This window comes from Camponotus floridanus, unplaced genomic scaffold, assembly GCF_003227725.1.
Source record: "Camponotus floridanus strain SB8 unplaced genomic scaffold, Cflo_v7.5 scaffold48, whole genome shotgun sequence".
In the NCBI taxonomy this organism is placed as follows: Eukaryota; Metazoa; Arthropoda; class Insecta; order Hymenoptera; family Formicidae; genus Camponotus; species Camponotus floridanus.
Genome location: NW_020229636.1, coordinates 1,129,581 through 1,146,688, shown reverse-complemented (window position 1 = coordinate 1,146,688; position 17,108 = coordinate 1,129,581). Strand labels below are relative to the sequence as shown.

The following is a 17,108-nucleotide window of genomic DNA, read 5'->3' as shown; positions in this document are numbered from 1 at the left end:
TCAACAATAAAATCTATGTTATTCGAAATTTCGCGATACTATTTTGTTCCAAAAGTATATTATTTGATCATAAGCATACTCGAAATAATCAATAGAACGTTTTACCAAATAGCTTTGTCTCTCAGGATTCCAAGCCGGCGACAGGAATGTTTGGAGAACAAAGAGCACGGCACGCGGATAAAGCAGTTAGAGAAGCGACGACGCGACTGTCGGGGAAGTTTCGTAGTTTCGAAAGTGAATAGAGAGAAGCGAGAGAGTTCTCTTTCAATCGTGTTTCTCTGATCGGTTTCGGTTCCTCTCTGTCGTTCCTATCGTTGATATCAGTTTACTCTTTCTCTCGTTTGCCCCCGCGCCAACGGATCATGAGAAAACTTTGCTATTAATCGAACACTTGTTCTCGTTCAAAGGAGAGATAGGGAAAAAGAAGATATCTATCTCCTTCTCTCTATTATTCAATTATACGAAAGTAAGATTAATGTCAAATATATGGCATACTTTAAAACATTACGCAGATAATCTATTCGTATTATATTTTAAAAACATTTTTAATTATATATTTATATAATTATATATAATATATTATATAATTATATATTTTAAATTATATTTTAAAATATTTTATATTTATTTATACGTATTATATTTTAAAAACATATTGCTTTACACATTTGTACAAAATTGAACAATTTAATAAATAAATTACTTGTTATTACATTACTATAACTTCGATCAAATAATAGCATGCAATACGAGAATTGTAACACTTCATGTGCAACGTAATTTAAATTGTTCCCCAAAGACATTAATTTCGATCGAACAAATGTCGATGCAATAAGTGTTAGCTCGACACGACACTAAATAACGAGAGACGCAAATAATTCAATTGACATTCGCGATTCGTACAAGCTTGGGAGAGATCCCACATCGATATAACGATCCATCCTCTTTCGTCGAAGTTCCTGGAGGGATGCGATCGAATCGGAAAAAACCGAGATATATCCATAGCCCACATACACCATTTTCATTCCTCGAGGACAAAGGGACGTCCTGCGAAAGGAAGATTATGACCGATGAAATACCGCATTAAGGGTCCCGGGTATACTCTCGATTCTAGAAACGGGCGCACCTGCCACTCGTCCGTCCTGAATCCGGGACTCTTTTGGCTCCTGAACGTCGGGCAGAATGGGATTGTTTCTCTCGTCCTCTTATTTCGTCTCCTCGCCCCGCGACGCGCATTGGTCACGAATTTCATCTCTCGAGAGAGTAGACAAGCGTATCCGATAGCCGCTTATTGGATTTAGCAAGGAAGTAGTATTTCCCTCTACCGCCTATGATGACGGAGGGGTGGATTCTTCGTTAAGAAGATTACTAGAACAGACAGTGCGCGGAACGACCGTTTCGATAGGATCATTCGATGGACATTAATGTGCATTAGAGATGTACATCAAATCAAATGCACAATTTAATTAAGTAATATCGAATGCGAGAGAGCTCGGGTCTCAATCGAAATAATTCAGCGATACGAGATTATTAAAGCCATTCAGTTCCTAGTCTAAAGCGGCGACAACAATATATTTTTTACGTGAAAATTCTTTATTCAATGTTCCTTTAATAATTATAGATATCATTCAATAGAAAAATTGTCTTGATAATTTTTTTCATTACTTTTTATGTGTTTTTAATTCTGCATGTTTGAAAAAAAAATACTATTATTCTTAATTTTTACATCATAGTCTTGAAAAAATGATTATCATCTGTTCTTTTTTCGCATCGGAGCCCTACAACAATGTGTTAGTCGCCAAAAAGCACTGTTATTTGATGGATTTTTAAAAAAAGCAGGTATAGAATGCAGTTATATCGATTATGTTACGCTACAGAATGCGACTTCCTTTGTCCCCCGGGTGACACGTGTCCCATTATCGTCAAAATAACGAAAGAACCAACGGGCCAGCTGCCAGAAAATACTATAACAATAAAATACTGCAGAAATAGCAATACATTAACAAGACAAGGAATCAAATAAAGTGAATGTTATAAAATTATTTTCACATATAATTTGTAATATTTTTGTAATATTTTTCAACAGGTTAATACAAGTTAATTTCTGATTTAGTAAAATTCCAATCCGTAACAATCGTAATAACGTTTTTTGTTAACTTTTGAAAAGAAGCAATTATAATATTACATAATATAAATAAACTGAGATATAATAAAATATAGATATAACGCAAAAAAAATTAATATTTTCGAGAACAAATAAGATATTTACTGCTACTTGTCTGAATTCTTATTCTTGCTAAGATAATATATAATAATAAATTGATATTAAATTGTAAATAGATATCCATTAAATTATAAATAGATATCCAATATAAGAAAAGGCAAATATAAAATAGTGGTTATATTTTATCTAGTTAACTGACTAAAAAATATATAATATATAATTGTAAATAACATTTATGTTTAATATTATAAACGTATACACAGCAAAATATAAATTTAATAATAAAGAAATCAATTTTTTTGTATTAAATGTAAATTTCCAAAGCATGAAAAATTAAACAGCACAAACATACATATCTATGTATGTGCATATATATGTGAACAGATTAACTAAATATAAGAACGATCAAAACAAGTTTACTTCATGCTCGTTTTCAAATAAATATAGCAATCAATGTACATCTGTGTAACACGTGTGAAATTCTCTGTACTGACTTTTCAGAAAAGAAAGTACAAATATTTCCAAGAATAACATAATATATAAGAAATCGAAGATATAAATATTAATGAGATATTATTTAAATTACAAATATGGACACGTAATTAAAAAGTGTTATGTAACTGTATTTCATTGACTATAAATAAAATCGAATGACAGTTAATGGTAATGACTCATGAATAAAATCATGAATAAATATACAAGATAAAAAAGTCACATCATGACTATATTTCATTTAATTGTTTGAATAAAAAATTCTTGTGTAAAATACGCACATTTATATAATTATAAATGTGCTTTAATAAAAATAAATCGTGATATATTTTAGCGCATAGTAATATTCGAAAAATTCAATTTTGTTAGTAGTTGTTTTTATTTTTGATTGTTGTGAAATTCCAAAAATGTACATGATGTACATATATGCACAAAATTAAATGTAATATAAATTTGCATATTTAGAATTTTTTTCGCGATACATTTGCGATATTATTAAAATGACGAAATAAAAGTATTTTGTTTATATTAATAAAATCTTTAGAAAGAACACTACTTTAACTAAAAAAATTTGAATTGAATTATTTACTTTATAATAACTGGCACGTGTTCTATATCAAAACAATGAAACCAGAAAACAGGAAAGATTTGAAGAGTAATGAAGCAATAAAGACGTGTGCCACGCAACAAAATAGTTTTTTTTACAGATGCGTTTGTTAAAGAAACGCTCATACATTCTATCGAACAACTGCATAAGTAAAGTAAAAGACTAAAGTTTAGATTTCTTTTGTCACCAAGATATACTGTTGATAACGCGAATAAATAAAAAACATTAATGTACGAAAAATTCTGGTATAAAAAATGCCTCTAACTAGCAACATGCATCAATCTCGAGCAGTTCAGCAAATAACGAACAATAACAAAAAATTATTCGACATGTCTCGCAATCTGATGGTTCTCTTTCTCGTGGCGATTATCTGCGTCAGTAAGTATAAATTCGAAAGTAATATTTAAATTGTACATAAAATATGTATATCTTTAACCAGAATTTAATTAGATATATTTTATCACAATTTAAAAAAAAAATTTCAACATTAACTACAAAAAATACATTTTTATAAATACAGCTTAAAATTTATAAAACATTTTGTATTTCCGTTATAATATTGCAATAACATAAGACTACTTTTTTGTTTCTTTTAAAAATCTCTTATTCTTATTTTAATTTTATTAAAATGTAATTTATGTATATTAGATATTTTAATATTTTTATGCCTAACTAAAAAGACAATATTTTATTTCTTTTATAGCTGTCATGAGTAATCCTTCTCTAAAGCAATACAAGCCACTACCTCCTCCTCTTCCTCCATCACCAAAACATTGCGAACCGAAACCACTGCCTCCTCCTCCTTCACCTTCTCCTCCACCAAAACATTGGAAACCGACACCATCGCCTACGCCTCATCCTCCTCCCCTTCCACCACCAAAACATTGCAAACCGACACCACCACCGCCACCTCCTCCTTCTCCCCCTCCTCCTCCACCTCCAAAATGCCCTAAGAACGAGATCTATAAGACATGTGGAACTGCCTGTCAACCATCTTGCCAGAAACCTAAGCCAATATGCAATTTGGTAATCTCTCTTTTCATTTATTATTTTAAATATTTTAAATATTTAAAAAGCCTTCAGAAAAATCATGTGTGTGTATCTATGTAAAGAAGCTTGTTCAAAATTAAAATTAAATCAACGTTTTTAACAAATTTTTATATTTTCATATTTCACCCTTTTTTTTCAGTTATGTGTCAAGGGTTGTTTCTGCAAAAATGGCTTATTGAGAAACAAATGGGGTAAATGCGTCAAACCTTACAACTGTTAATCGTGATGTCACATGTGGATAAATAATCAATTATTATCAATTGATGTGTGTTAATCATTTATTATCAATTGATGTGTGTGGTAATCATTTATTCTCATGGATGTGTGTTATTAGTATCGAGTGCCTTTTTATATCACTTAAATATGTGTATAATCGTGTGAAACTAAATAATAATAAAAATGATACAATTCTGAAAAATGAAATACTGTCTCATGCTTATTTCCGAGAAGGTAATTTCGCCCAATTCAATGAATTCAAAAAGAAGAAAAACTGGTCACTCGGGTGACTAGTCCGGCAAAATCCACCCCTTACTGTATTTATGTAACATCACGACCGTCACCACCCTACGAACATCGAAGGGTAAATCAGCGCAGTCGTGTGCTGACGTATTCGCTCGCATTACCGACGTGACCCGCACACGCTTGAGAAATTGTCTGAAAGCTCACGTCGCACGCTCCTCAAACGAGAAAATCCCCGGTCCTTCTAGAATCCCTTTGAACCTGTCGATTCTGCCGAGGCAAGGGAGGAAAGAGGGGCAAACGTGCCGCGCTTCCTATTCTCGCACCCTCGTTGTACCTCCGTCGACGATTGCCAAAGCTCGGCGTCTCTTCTCCTCCTTTTTCCGTCTCTCTCTCTGTCCGTCTTCCTCTTCTTTCACGACGAAACCCATGAAATCGCGTCACATTCGTACGCAATCAAGCAGTAGTTTCCACCCAGGGGCCTAAATTCCTGCGAGACCGACTTCTCTCTGTCTCTCCTTTGTCTCGCACCGTTACCCTTCGGTCGTCAAATCGAATTCATCGTGGCGCATTAACAGCTGTCGCGGTTGATCGTGGATCGTTACCGTTTCTCGCTGGTTGTCCCGAAATGTCACCCGGGACGTGGTAGCATAAGAGAGAAGCAAACGTGCCGCGCGTGTATCCACGAACAGCGTCGACTGTCCCTTTATTCGTCAACAATACGACGAAATGGCAGAGGCGGTGGGGTGTTCGATTTATCCAAAGGATGACGAGATAGAAAAACGGTTAGATAATGGTGGATAATGGTCGGCTGATTTGCCGGCCGTCAAACGTGCGTCAAACGGGCGCTGACAGACCCCGCAGGCTGAGAAAAAAACGACAGCCTCAATTGAAAATTAATCACCATTGTAAAACGATCCGATGGCAAAAGGGGGGGCTATTAAACGATGGGATGTTCGTTGACGAAGGTTTGCGAACTATTCCATTAGTTAGAAACATGAGCATTTGATATCGCAACCGATTCGATTGCCTGGAAGGCCGATGTTAATTAGAATCTCGCGAGCAAGTTGAACAGTTTTACGGTAAAACATCATTTATCTCGTATACCGAATCGAATCGAGATTGATTTATTTCCTTTATATTTTCGATCGATTTATTACCTATATATTTTCACGAGCCAACTCAATTATCGAGTTTTCCACTGGCAATCGCGAGACGCAATTTGCCAACCGAGTACGTGCGGTTACATCTTCATAAAGATGTTTTTCTTCTCATGATATTTTCTGACGATGTTACTTCATCGTCGTCGCTTTGTCGACTTTATTAATAAACAACCATCGCGGCTATAAATGCCGTGCGCCTGCTGAAAAGAATTCGCTCAATTATTACGCAATGAATACAGGTATACATCAGCCAATCGCATTCGCAGGTCGGTTATCTTTGTATCTTGGCTTAAAAACAACTTATATAATACCGTATATTTATCCGACGATACGAGTTTACTGTACTATTAAGAATACCTGCTGCTGCTATTTACTGACGCGATACACACTCGTATCCCCGTTCACCGATGGAGAACGTACTCATTATGCGCGCTTAGTGTCGGAATCTCATTAAGAAACGTCTAACTAATTGATACGAGTCTTAACACCTCGCTGGGAACGCAACGTAATAATAAAACTATTATTAACCTAGGTCATACAAGCAAATAGTTCACTTATCGAATATATCTCCTTTGTATATGTATAGTATGTACACGATTCTTTTAATTATCTCGCCGATAATATCACGTTTTTACAGATTCACAACTGCGAAGCGCCTTTTAACTCGTTAAAAGATTAGCTCGCGATATATACCTGGGAGTTATTTATGAGAATATTCCCACAAAATGTCATTTGTCACGAGTATAAACAAATTATTATGGTAATATATACCGAACATAATTATAAAAGCAACTCTTTTTCTAATAAAAAGGATATTTGTAATTCGATCGTCCCGTAATAAAAAGATTTTTATCGTCTCATATTATTTGCAACAATTAAAATATTTTTATCATTATCTATTGCAAGACATATATTGAGGAGAAAAACATTCGCATGCGAATACATAATATGTATGTAAATTACATTGAAGATATCGCTGAATTATGTAAAATTATCCAGATGTTTCGTGTTACATTTTGAATTTCAGCGACACGTTTTCCTTCACATTTTCAATTTAAAGGTTAATACATCGCGTATTGTTTACGATAAAGTTTTACGTATTCAAATTTAATGAATAAGTATAAAAAATAGCGTAATATTTCTCTTCTGTTTTTCGCGAGAATCTCGGTAAAATTTCGATCGCGTGCCACGTCGTCTTCATTCGTTATTAAGCTGTATAATGCGTATCACGATGATAATGTATTAAGTACAACAAGAATGCGTGCAAGAATAGAATCAGAGGCGCCAACGAACGGAACTGACTGCTAACCTAGGTCAACAAAAGCCCGCGTGTCACTTCCCGTTGTCATCTCGTGCATGTTACAGGATCGAGCACGCACTAATCCGCGTGATTGACTGACCTTCATAGGCCGAGATCGATTTGTCTCGCGAAGATACGAGATATCATGATTTCTAGGACAAATCAATTACTTGACGCCAGAAACTCATTATTCAATTCAAACGCATCAAAGGTCACGATATATGATATAACGTGCTTATCCGAAGATAAATTCAATTTTCTTGTTTACAACTTCTCTCGTTCGTTCCTCTAAAACTCGCGATAAGCGTGATATTACGGTAATAATATTTTGCTTTATGTATTTCGAAAAATTGATACTTTTATAAAGAGAAAAAATAATAAGAGAACATTTAAAAAAATAAAGTCCGGGGGCCGGAGAAGATAAAATTCAATTATTAACTTGCTAGAGTAGGAAATTCTCGATGATAAATACTTCCAATAATTCATTTAAAAACACACATTTCTAATAAATTAAATGCGATTAGTGTATATATATTATTTACACTAATAGAATTAATTATAGAGACATAGATCAATACATACAGTACCGGCCAAAAATATATATCACCTTTATATTTCTATCTAGTCACATGTTTTAATAGTAGGTATATTCTCTCCAAAAGTGAATCAGTGAAAATATCACTAATTTAAATAGTAAAATAAGATTTCACTGAGTATTATTAGTGAGTATTTTACTGATTTTCAGTGGAAACGCTTATTTTTTTGTTATTTTTTTATTTTATCTTATATCTCACTGATTATGGTCAGTTAAAATAAAATTCACTGCCAGTAATCGCTAGTTTGTTCGTTTACCGCTTCTTATGACTAAAACTAAATATGATCGCTATCTCTCTCGTATTTAGTTTTAGTCATAAGAATTATATAAAGTTTGCAAAGAGCGACAGATAAAATTAGAAATATTATTTCGATGTAATTTCTGATACAATCTCAATAGAGAGGCTTCAGATATTAAATCAATCTTGTGAATCGGACAGATAAATGTCTAGCGGCTTAAGAAAAATTCGTTTGTTATCTTTTTAAAATAACAAGTTCCATATGCATGTAATATAAATAAAATAAATTTTTTAATATAATAAATATAAATAAAATTTTTAATTTTATATGATCTAGATAGAGAGATGAATTGTAGTTTAATATTACTGACAATAACGAAAGAAATATTACTGATTGAAACAGTCAAAATTTTTAACTGATTCTTTCAATAAAATATCACTGATTTACAGTGCTGTACTTATAACTGCTATAAGTGTAGTCAGTGACTATTTACTGTTTTTCAGTGATAATACACTGATTCACTTTTAGAGAGTAGATTGCTACTGAACAATAGACTTTTCATTCAATAATGGACACAGCAACTTGAGAAAAATTAATTAAATATACACTTTGAATTAAGTTATTTTCAAAAAAAGTTATACATTTGACCGATACTGTATACGTGTTAAATCGTTTTTAGGCGGAGTATCGTTAAAACAGATTATTACATCGGATTATGTTAATCAGGCCGGATTTTGCCGATCGAAACGTATCAATCACAATAGTTAATGAAGTATAAATCGTCAAACCTGTTGATTAACCGCGCCTAAATCTCGCAACGCATTGAACATTGCGACTCGCGTCACAATCCAGTTTCAGGGGATCGCGTTTCGTCTCGCACACTGTAGCAATATATACGGCGACGTAGACGTACGTGGAGAAGAGTGCAAGCGAACTCGCCGCTGGTCCAGCTGTTGCCGGCTGCGTGGGCCTCGTAGAGCGTGAAACGAATACGTAACGCGCTCCGCGTGAGACGACGGAATTACTAACCTACCACAAAAACGTTGCCCGCATGCCGTGCAAAACGCCTGGCAACAGGACTAGACGGCCTCTCGAAACGATAGAACGAGAATTTTGCTGCTGATTACGATACGCACGCGAGATACAGGCGGCCGCTCGCTTTTTCACACGGTAGGGATCAAAGTGACAACCGAGGCGAAGTTTAATCACTCGTCATTGCGAATGAATATCGGCCGACCGATCGGATTAACCAGACATGCGACAGGATAATTGCCATCGTCGCTAAAGCAAATCACGCTAATTGCGCAATAAAGTCCTTACGTGGCAATTTCGCGATTAAATCGATCGGCAATTGCGGTCAATTTGAACATCTCTTGTAGCGAGGCCGTATATTAAATTTATTTGAAAATCTACTTCCAGAATGCGTATTAATGCAAGATTTCATTTGTAAAAAGTATATTACACGATATAATTGTGCAAAAACTTGACGCTAGCCAGTCTTGCTTGAAAAATTCGCGTCATCGAAGACTGGATTAAAGAGATTAAAGAAGAGAAAAATCAAATGTTTTATTTAATACGGAATTTCCTGTTATCGATATCGATAGCGATCATATCCCAGCGAGGGAGGTAAAAAGTGAACTTGATATTAAAAGTAACGATATTACGATGTATCGTAAGTATGCCCAGTGGCACGCACATACTGGCCGGATGCCTATTCTCGTCGGGCACGCTGACGTGTGTAAGAATAGAGCCGGTAAATAGCTCTAGCGCGGAGAGAGGCGATATTACTCACACCTACCGAGTTCGACCCTGACGCAAGAGTAGCAGCGGCGCGTTTAGCCTAGCGCGGTCGTTGACTGATTATGCGAGTGCACGATGCGGAGCCGGCGACATTTATCGACTCGTCGATTTTTAACGTGCATTAAGAACGCTCGACGCGCGGCGCCTTGAAAAATCGAAGAACGAGAAAGGTGTCATATTTTATCGATTTCGATCTAAGTGTATTATATTATAAATCATATTAATGATTTTTTTCTCTCTCTCTCCGACTTCAAACTATGCAGAAATCCTACGCAGAAACGAGAAAATGCGCAGTTGTTGCGGAAACAGCGTGAAAAAAAAATCACGGAATTGAAATAACTTTATATAATACAAGCGTAACGAAAACACTTGTCCGCGCATTTTCTCCTGCGCATAATGAAAAATCAGACGCAATAACTTAATACTTATTGCCGGAGACATAATTCCGTAACGAGATATCCACGCGGATAAAAAACGTTACGTCATGCTATGAAGATTAAACCTATTTCAATGTAAACACCTATTATTACATATGACGCGCGTAACTCTTTAACTTCGATGATACGATTTAAGAATCATATAATTACTCTTCGTTACACCCAGAGAAATGATTTATTATATTCAAATAAATTAGTACATTAGAATACCATTTATTTGAATACGACATACTTTTATTTGTGCAAACAAAATTTTTATTAGATTCCGGATATGAGTTTCTTGGTGCAACTAATTAATTTTATTTACGTATTGTGCCATGTAAAGACATATTTTTTAGATATGAAATAAACGCGATATTTAAATTGAAAATCCAAGTAAGGATTTCCTTTAGTCAAATAGATGCTATATTGAAATTAGAAATGATTTCAGCTCTTCTATTGTCCGAAGTTGAGCGCCGCGTTGTCGAGAATATGTGAAGCGTATGTATGACTTATTCGTTGTGCGTTGTTCAGTGCTGCCTGACATTTCATATTACTGCGTATATCGAGCTTTTCTTCAATTTTTCTCGTCCGGTTATACGTGCACGGTGTAATTTTTTTCAACAGAATTTTTGTGTTTAACAGTTAACAAGCCTAGAAGCAACCAGCATGCGGTATCACGCCGACAAAATTGCATTTTTGCATTTCCCAAAAATTTTATAGCCTGTATAAAGTTATGTGAAAGTAGAGGTTCCATGTTACACGAAAAAAATTATTGCAACTTCGTGCATTGCAAAAAGTTGAATTGTTTGGAGGGGTTAATAACGTATATTTTGTTACTTTTTTTCTCTGTAAATTGCTTAATGATTAAAATCATGTGATTATAATACATTGTACTTGTTTAAAATCAAAATAAACAAATTTTAAGCAACGTTGTTTCTTTATTTAATTTTTGCATAAAACCATAAAGCAATAAGCCTATACGGAAATAAAATATATATTTTATTTAAAGAAGAAAATATTGTTGCTGTAAATAAATATTTTATTGGATACTACACAGAAAAAAAGGACATTTTTGTTTCGAAAATATATTTAGTTTTAATATAGAAATCTTGAAATGAGATTATATTGCGTTGATTAAAGAAAAATATAATTGCTTGAATAATTGCTTACTTTTGAAGGAAGCCATTTTATATAGTTCAATCAAGAAAAATATATTCTTATGATTTAAGATTTAAATTTCTTGAATAGAAAAAATACAATGTTGGATAAAAAATAACATTTTTGAATCAAAGATTATAATTTTCTTAAAGTAGAATTAAATTATTACATATTCTTGAGGTGACAATTACATTATTAAAATAAGACGATAATATTGTTGAAATTTAAAATTATTAAATTCTTCTAAGAAGATTATAAATTGTTGCGTATATACGAAACAATAAACACGTTAATTTAAGTATATAAGTTTTGATTTGACACTTATTTTTTTTCTGTGTAATAAATTCACTTAGTTGACATGGAATATGTAGTCAAATAAGTAAATAATCTTGAAATTAATAAAGTACTATTAGGCCCATATATCAATAAAAAAATTTATTTATCTGAACAAAATTTTATTAGGTCTAAATAAATAATTTCCCTGGGTGTACGTTTTACACAGTTTAATTCCATCGTACGAATATTTCTTGCTACGATAACTTTATTCAATAGCTACAGGAAGTTTCGACAAACGAGCAGCCTTAAATCGGCAAACGCCACCATTAATACTCAATCGAGGTCGAGGGAGTGGAAGTCTTTTTCGCGATTCCTGGGGATTTCTTTCGCACGATGTATAATGCACTCTCATGCTCCGATACAAAGGCGTACAAGGTTGCAGCTATGTGCAACTTGGTTCACGGTACTGTTCTTATCGCGATCATCGCGTTATTATACTCGTGATATCGCGAGCATCGAGATCGTTACGACGACGTGTAAAGATCAGCGCGCGATGAAGATCGTTCTTCTCTGATGAAGACGATCTTCCATGCTTCTTATCGAAGTTACCTGTTGCTTATACAAATAAAAGACGCATCGTGTATATTATTATACATGTGTATTACTTGCGTCGAGGTTACGCGCGAAGCGTGTAATTAAATTAATCGGACTAGAAGCTACCTTGTAATCGTAATTACACAGTGATGGGCCTAATTGATTACCAACGACGCGTCAGCTGTTTATTCTCTACGATTCTTTCTAGTATTTCAACCGATTGTCATTTCACCTCTCGTTATTTTATGTTTTAATGAAATGTTTACACAGAGAAAAATGTATACTGTATTCAAGTAAATATTATTTATTTTAAGTATATCCGCAAATATATCATAAGTTCACCACGAGCATTAAATTTAGTTGAATATATTCTGAATTTTAGTCAAGAATATTAAATTAAAAGAAAAATTTGGTTTGCTTACTACAAGAGTTGACGTAAAGTAAGTTAATATTTTTTTGATACAACTTTACAATATTCTTGAAGAGAAAATAAATTCTTCTTTTGAGTACATGATAATGAGATTTTCTAACACTTATGATGAGTAATATTTTAAGACTATTATCCAAAGAATATATTCTTTGTTGAAGAAAACTATTACTTAAAAAAAGAAAAATAAACTGAGTAATCGCTCTTCTTGGCAGTAGAATGATATTTTTCTTTGTGTAGAGGATACGGGAAAATTGATTTATATCGGCGACTAGCGCTTCCGGCTTGTCCAAATGTTGTGAAAAGGTACGATTTCCAAAGTTGCGGCAACGACTTTTCCGAGCCACCAGACGAAAACGGAATTCTAATTCGGGAACGTTGCCTTCTCTCTAGAAAGCCATCGTCCTCGTTGTAATTTATATGTACGGACTGGCGCTCTCTCACCAAACGATGTCTCCGTTTTCCTCGAGTAACCGCTGTCCACATCGTCGGGCATCGTCGAGTAATTAATAGAGAGCGAACTCGGTCATTTCCCCGTGCGTGAACTTGTATTCAAGACAGTAATAGCGCTCAGATCGTTTTACACGCGAGGCGACATCAAAAGCCGGCTATTACGATATTCACAATTTAATAGAGTCTAACAGAATGATTAAACTCGCTGACATTTTCACGCCGCTTCGCGTTCGATTTACAAATTCGCCAAATAGAGATAAGAATCGCATATCTGTGCACATCCATCCGTATCAGATCTTTATAAAATGCTATACCGCCAGAATAAATAATAATGACAAAACACCAGTTGTATAACGCGATCGCTGCACGTTGAATAAAATAAACTTGGAGAAAATTAAGCGACAAGATTAGGCACTTGAGCTAAAAAGTTGAAGCATTTTTGCGGATTGGGCTAACCGCGTTTCGCCAGTTACATTTTGCGACTCGCTTTTGAATACAGAGTCCTTTAAAGCCGTCGACTCGACCGACGCGATTTATAGTTCGCACGGACGCGTAGCCCGGTAATTAACGAAACCATTGAAAGTTTCGCCGACGAGGCGGAACTTTTCAATGGAAAAACAGCGCGTGCGGCGAGAATTTTCATCGGCCATTGTAAGGATCCGCGAATCCGACAGATACACCGAAAGTTTGAAATTACCAAGGGATGTATCGCGTGTGGTTCGAACCGAACCGCGAGAGCGGTTTATACCGACCGTTGTATAATACCTGCTGCTCTTTGCGAGGTCGGACAACAATACCTTAGCGCCCGCTAAGGTCGAAACAAATTCCAGCCAAGTACGCGAAAAGTTTTAATGGGCCCGCGGTATTTACGTAAAGGCGCGAGAGTCCTCTCTCCCCTTTAATCAGGGGGGATTTATGAGTCGCCGCGTTGTGTCTCTCGAGCGCAAATCTGCGTCTGGAAAGCGGAAGTTTCGCAATATCGCGCTTGTATCCTCGGCGTTTTGTAATTATTGCGTCGGGATGCGAGGCAAGAAATATACTCTTTCGGAAAATATAATCTCGATGAGGCAAATTTTGCAATCACGACAGAGAAACGCCACATTATGCAACGTTATTTTTGCCTTCTCCAGGCGTGTACTTTTACGTAATTTCCACACTGAGAAAAATCGTTTGATTGTACCAACAAGACGTATATGATTGAAGGCATTCTGGTTAAATCAAACAAGAATTTCTAGTTATCATGATAAGACTCGATTTTTTATAACTAGAACATTTAATAGATTTTATTATAAGGATTTGGTTAGTATTTTCTGGTTGGATCTATAAAATTTCTTGTTACATTAATTTCTTTGCTTGCCACTCGTAACTTAACTCGTATTCAATATTTGCCATAAAATGTATATAAAGAACTAGTATTAACATTAAATCCAAAGTATATTTTTTTCTCTTACAAGCAATAGTGCCAGAAAGAAGACGTTAGCTCTCTGATTGTGTGTGTTTGAGCTGCAAGCTTCCTCTTCTTGCTTCACTGTTTATCAGTTTAATTTCTAACAAACTGAATTTAAAATAATTTATTCAATAATCTGGATTGAATTTATCGAATAATCTTGTTGGAATTCAGAATATTAAACAGACTTTTGAGATTAGATGGAAACAATTTTAGACGACTTGGTGCTGGCGAGTTTAGTATTATTAAGTATTATTTAGTATTATTAAACCACAGAAAATTTGGTAAATTTAACAGGAAGAAATTAATCAGATTCATCTGGTAATTCCTACAAGAATTCTCATTCATCCATTTTCCAACAGACATACTGATTGAATCTACCAGAATTCTAATTAACGCAACCAAATTGTTTTCTCAGTGCATAAAACTATAGACCTTGCGTGCGAGGGCTTTCTAAAAATAAGTATCAAGATCGCGTATCTCGTGAGACACAAGCGCGTTAAACATTTTTACATCGAGCGTATCGCGCGCGGATAAAAGATAACCGGGAAACGCGGGTGGAAAATAATTCCGACACGTTTGCTTCAGAAACACGGTATTTCCAACACGAACATGGAGCCGGGAGAGGCCCGATAAAAGGCGGCCTATCGGCGAGCGACATGCGGGAAAGAGCCGTATACGCTTCGTCGTAATTCTCCGTCTGTAAAGGAAGCAAAGCCGTCAGTTAGACGTAATTGAATAGCCCCCGAGCCTAAGGTGGCACGTTCCTTCCGTCTGTCGTATCGCGATTGTCCCGGGCAATATGCTCGCGGCCCACGAGGGGCTTGCAGCTTATCGCGTAAGTAAGAAATATAGGGTACGAAAATCTAGATAAATATCTCTCTTCGATAGAGCCGATTGCACCTGGGATCGTGGAGCCCAATATATATTCCTATACTTTTATTATATAATTATATAGTTTCTCGCGCACGCGTAGACCGACCATGTCATTTCCTTTTCGCGATGAATATTAATGATAAGTAACTAAGAGCTTGAAAAAATGATGCATCAATACTCTCGAAACATAATACGAGGTAATATGCATCATTGACTCTGCATATATGATCACTTCATACGGTCTATAGTAAAATTATTGCTTCAAAAGGTGTTATTGTGTGATACTTTAGCGTACGCGGGTTCTTTTCTTTTTTTACGATATCATTTTCTTTTCCCTTATCTTGAGATTATCATAAATGGTACACAGAGAAAAATATTCTACTGCCAAGAAAAGCGATTAGTCAGTTTTTTTTCTTTTTTTAAGCAATAGTTTTCTTCAACAAAGAATTTATTCTTGATAATAATCTTAAAATATACTCATCACAAGTGTTAGAAAATCTCATTATCACGTACTCAAAAGAAGAATTTATTTTCTCTTCAAGAATATTGTAAAGTTGTATCAAAGAAAAATCAAACTTGCTTTACGTCAATTCTTGTAGTAAGCAAACCAAATTTTTGTTTTAATTTAATATTCTTGACTAAAATACTGCACTTACTAAAATTCAGAATATATTCAATTAAATTTAATGCTTGTGGTAAATTTATGATATATTTGCGGATATACAAAGTTATGATATACTTAAAATAAATATTTACTTGAATACAATATACATTTTTCTCTGTGTAGCGATATTATACAAGATAAAAAAAGAATAATAATGATAATGATAATATATCTAATCGTTGTCAATGATATTGATATCTAATCGTTGTCAACGAGACTGGAAAAAAGTGTAATCAATTCTTGCGCGTCTTTATATGTGTATCATTGAAATTAAATTTGTTTCGTCGAAACTGTGCGAACATATTTACGCGAAACGCGATATTAAACAAAGGATACAGTTTCCATATGCTAATTATACACGGCAATAGTCCATGAGACAACAATATCTTGCACGAAACCTAAAACGAAGTATTCGTACGTGCCTGGCAGACACCGAACAATTCCTTGGCAGTGAACGTACCCGGCCGTGATTCATGTCGCGTCTGACTGACCTGCGACAATGTTTCCGGGCACGCGACTCTAAAATACATACACTCCGCCGATATATGGTACGGTAGGTGCGTGAGAGAGCGAACGTCGTGTCGAATGTCTCGGCAATAGTCGCGACGCAATAGACTTACTCATTTCTTAAAATATAATGTATGAGGAATTTTAAGCATATTAAAATTAATGAATCATTGCAAATTGGATGCATTGGATTAACTAGGATTGCACGAGATATCTTGATATTATCTTGTCTTGTCTCTTGTCTCGAATTTCGAGATACATATATTTCGTGTTTTGGAAAGTAAACGAATAACACATAAATAATAATTTTATCTTAAATTATATTGTAGAGATTATTTTAAATATTATTATTTTAAAT

At 34.7% G+C, this 17,108-nt stretch overlaps 2 protein-coding genes across 3 annotated transcripts in view; one reads left to right on the top strand and one right to left on the bottom strand.

Annotated features, from left to right (window-relative positions):
* Positions 1-17,108, bottom strand: part of LOC105258730 (headcase protein) — a 146,264-nt gene that overhangs the window by 76,318 nt on the left and 52,838 nt on the right. The window lies entirely within an intron of this gene.
* Positions 3,602-4,780, top strand: LOC109610441 (anther-specific proline-rich protein APG-like). The gene is made up of 3 exons (XM_020029440.2): positions 3,602-3,701; positions 4,027-4,349; positions 4,513-4,780. Exons 1-3 carry the CDS (start codon positions 3,653-3,655, stop codon positions 4,591-4,593), a joined length of 453 nt encoding a protein of 150 aa, XP_019884999.2. The 5' UTR covers positions 3,602-3,652; the 3' UTR covers positions 4,594-4,780.

Bases quoted from the DNA above. Each gene is read 5' to 3' on its own strand.
- LOC109610441 (XM_020029440.2), top strand. From the start codon at position 3,653: ATGTCTCGCAATCTGATGGTTCTCTTTCTCGTGGCGATTATCTGCGTC. The intron at 3,702-4,026 runs GTAAGTATAAAT...TTTCTTTTATAG, and splicing joins CGTGGCGATTATCTGCGTCA to CTGTCATGAGTAATCCTTCT. The intron at 4,350-4,512 runs GTAATCTCTCTT...CTTTTTTTTCAG, and splicing joins CTAAGCCAATATGCAATTTG to TTATGTGTCAAGGGTTGTTT.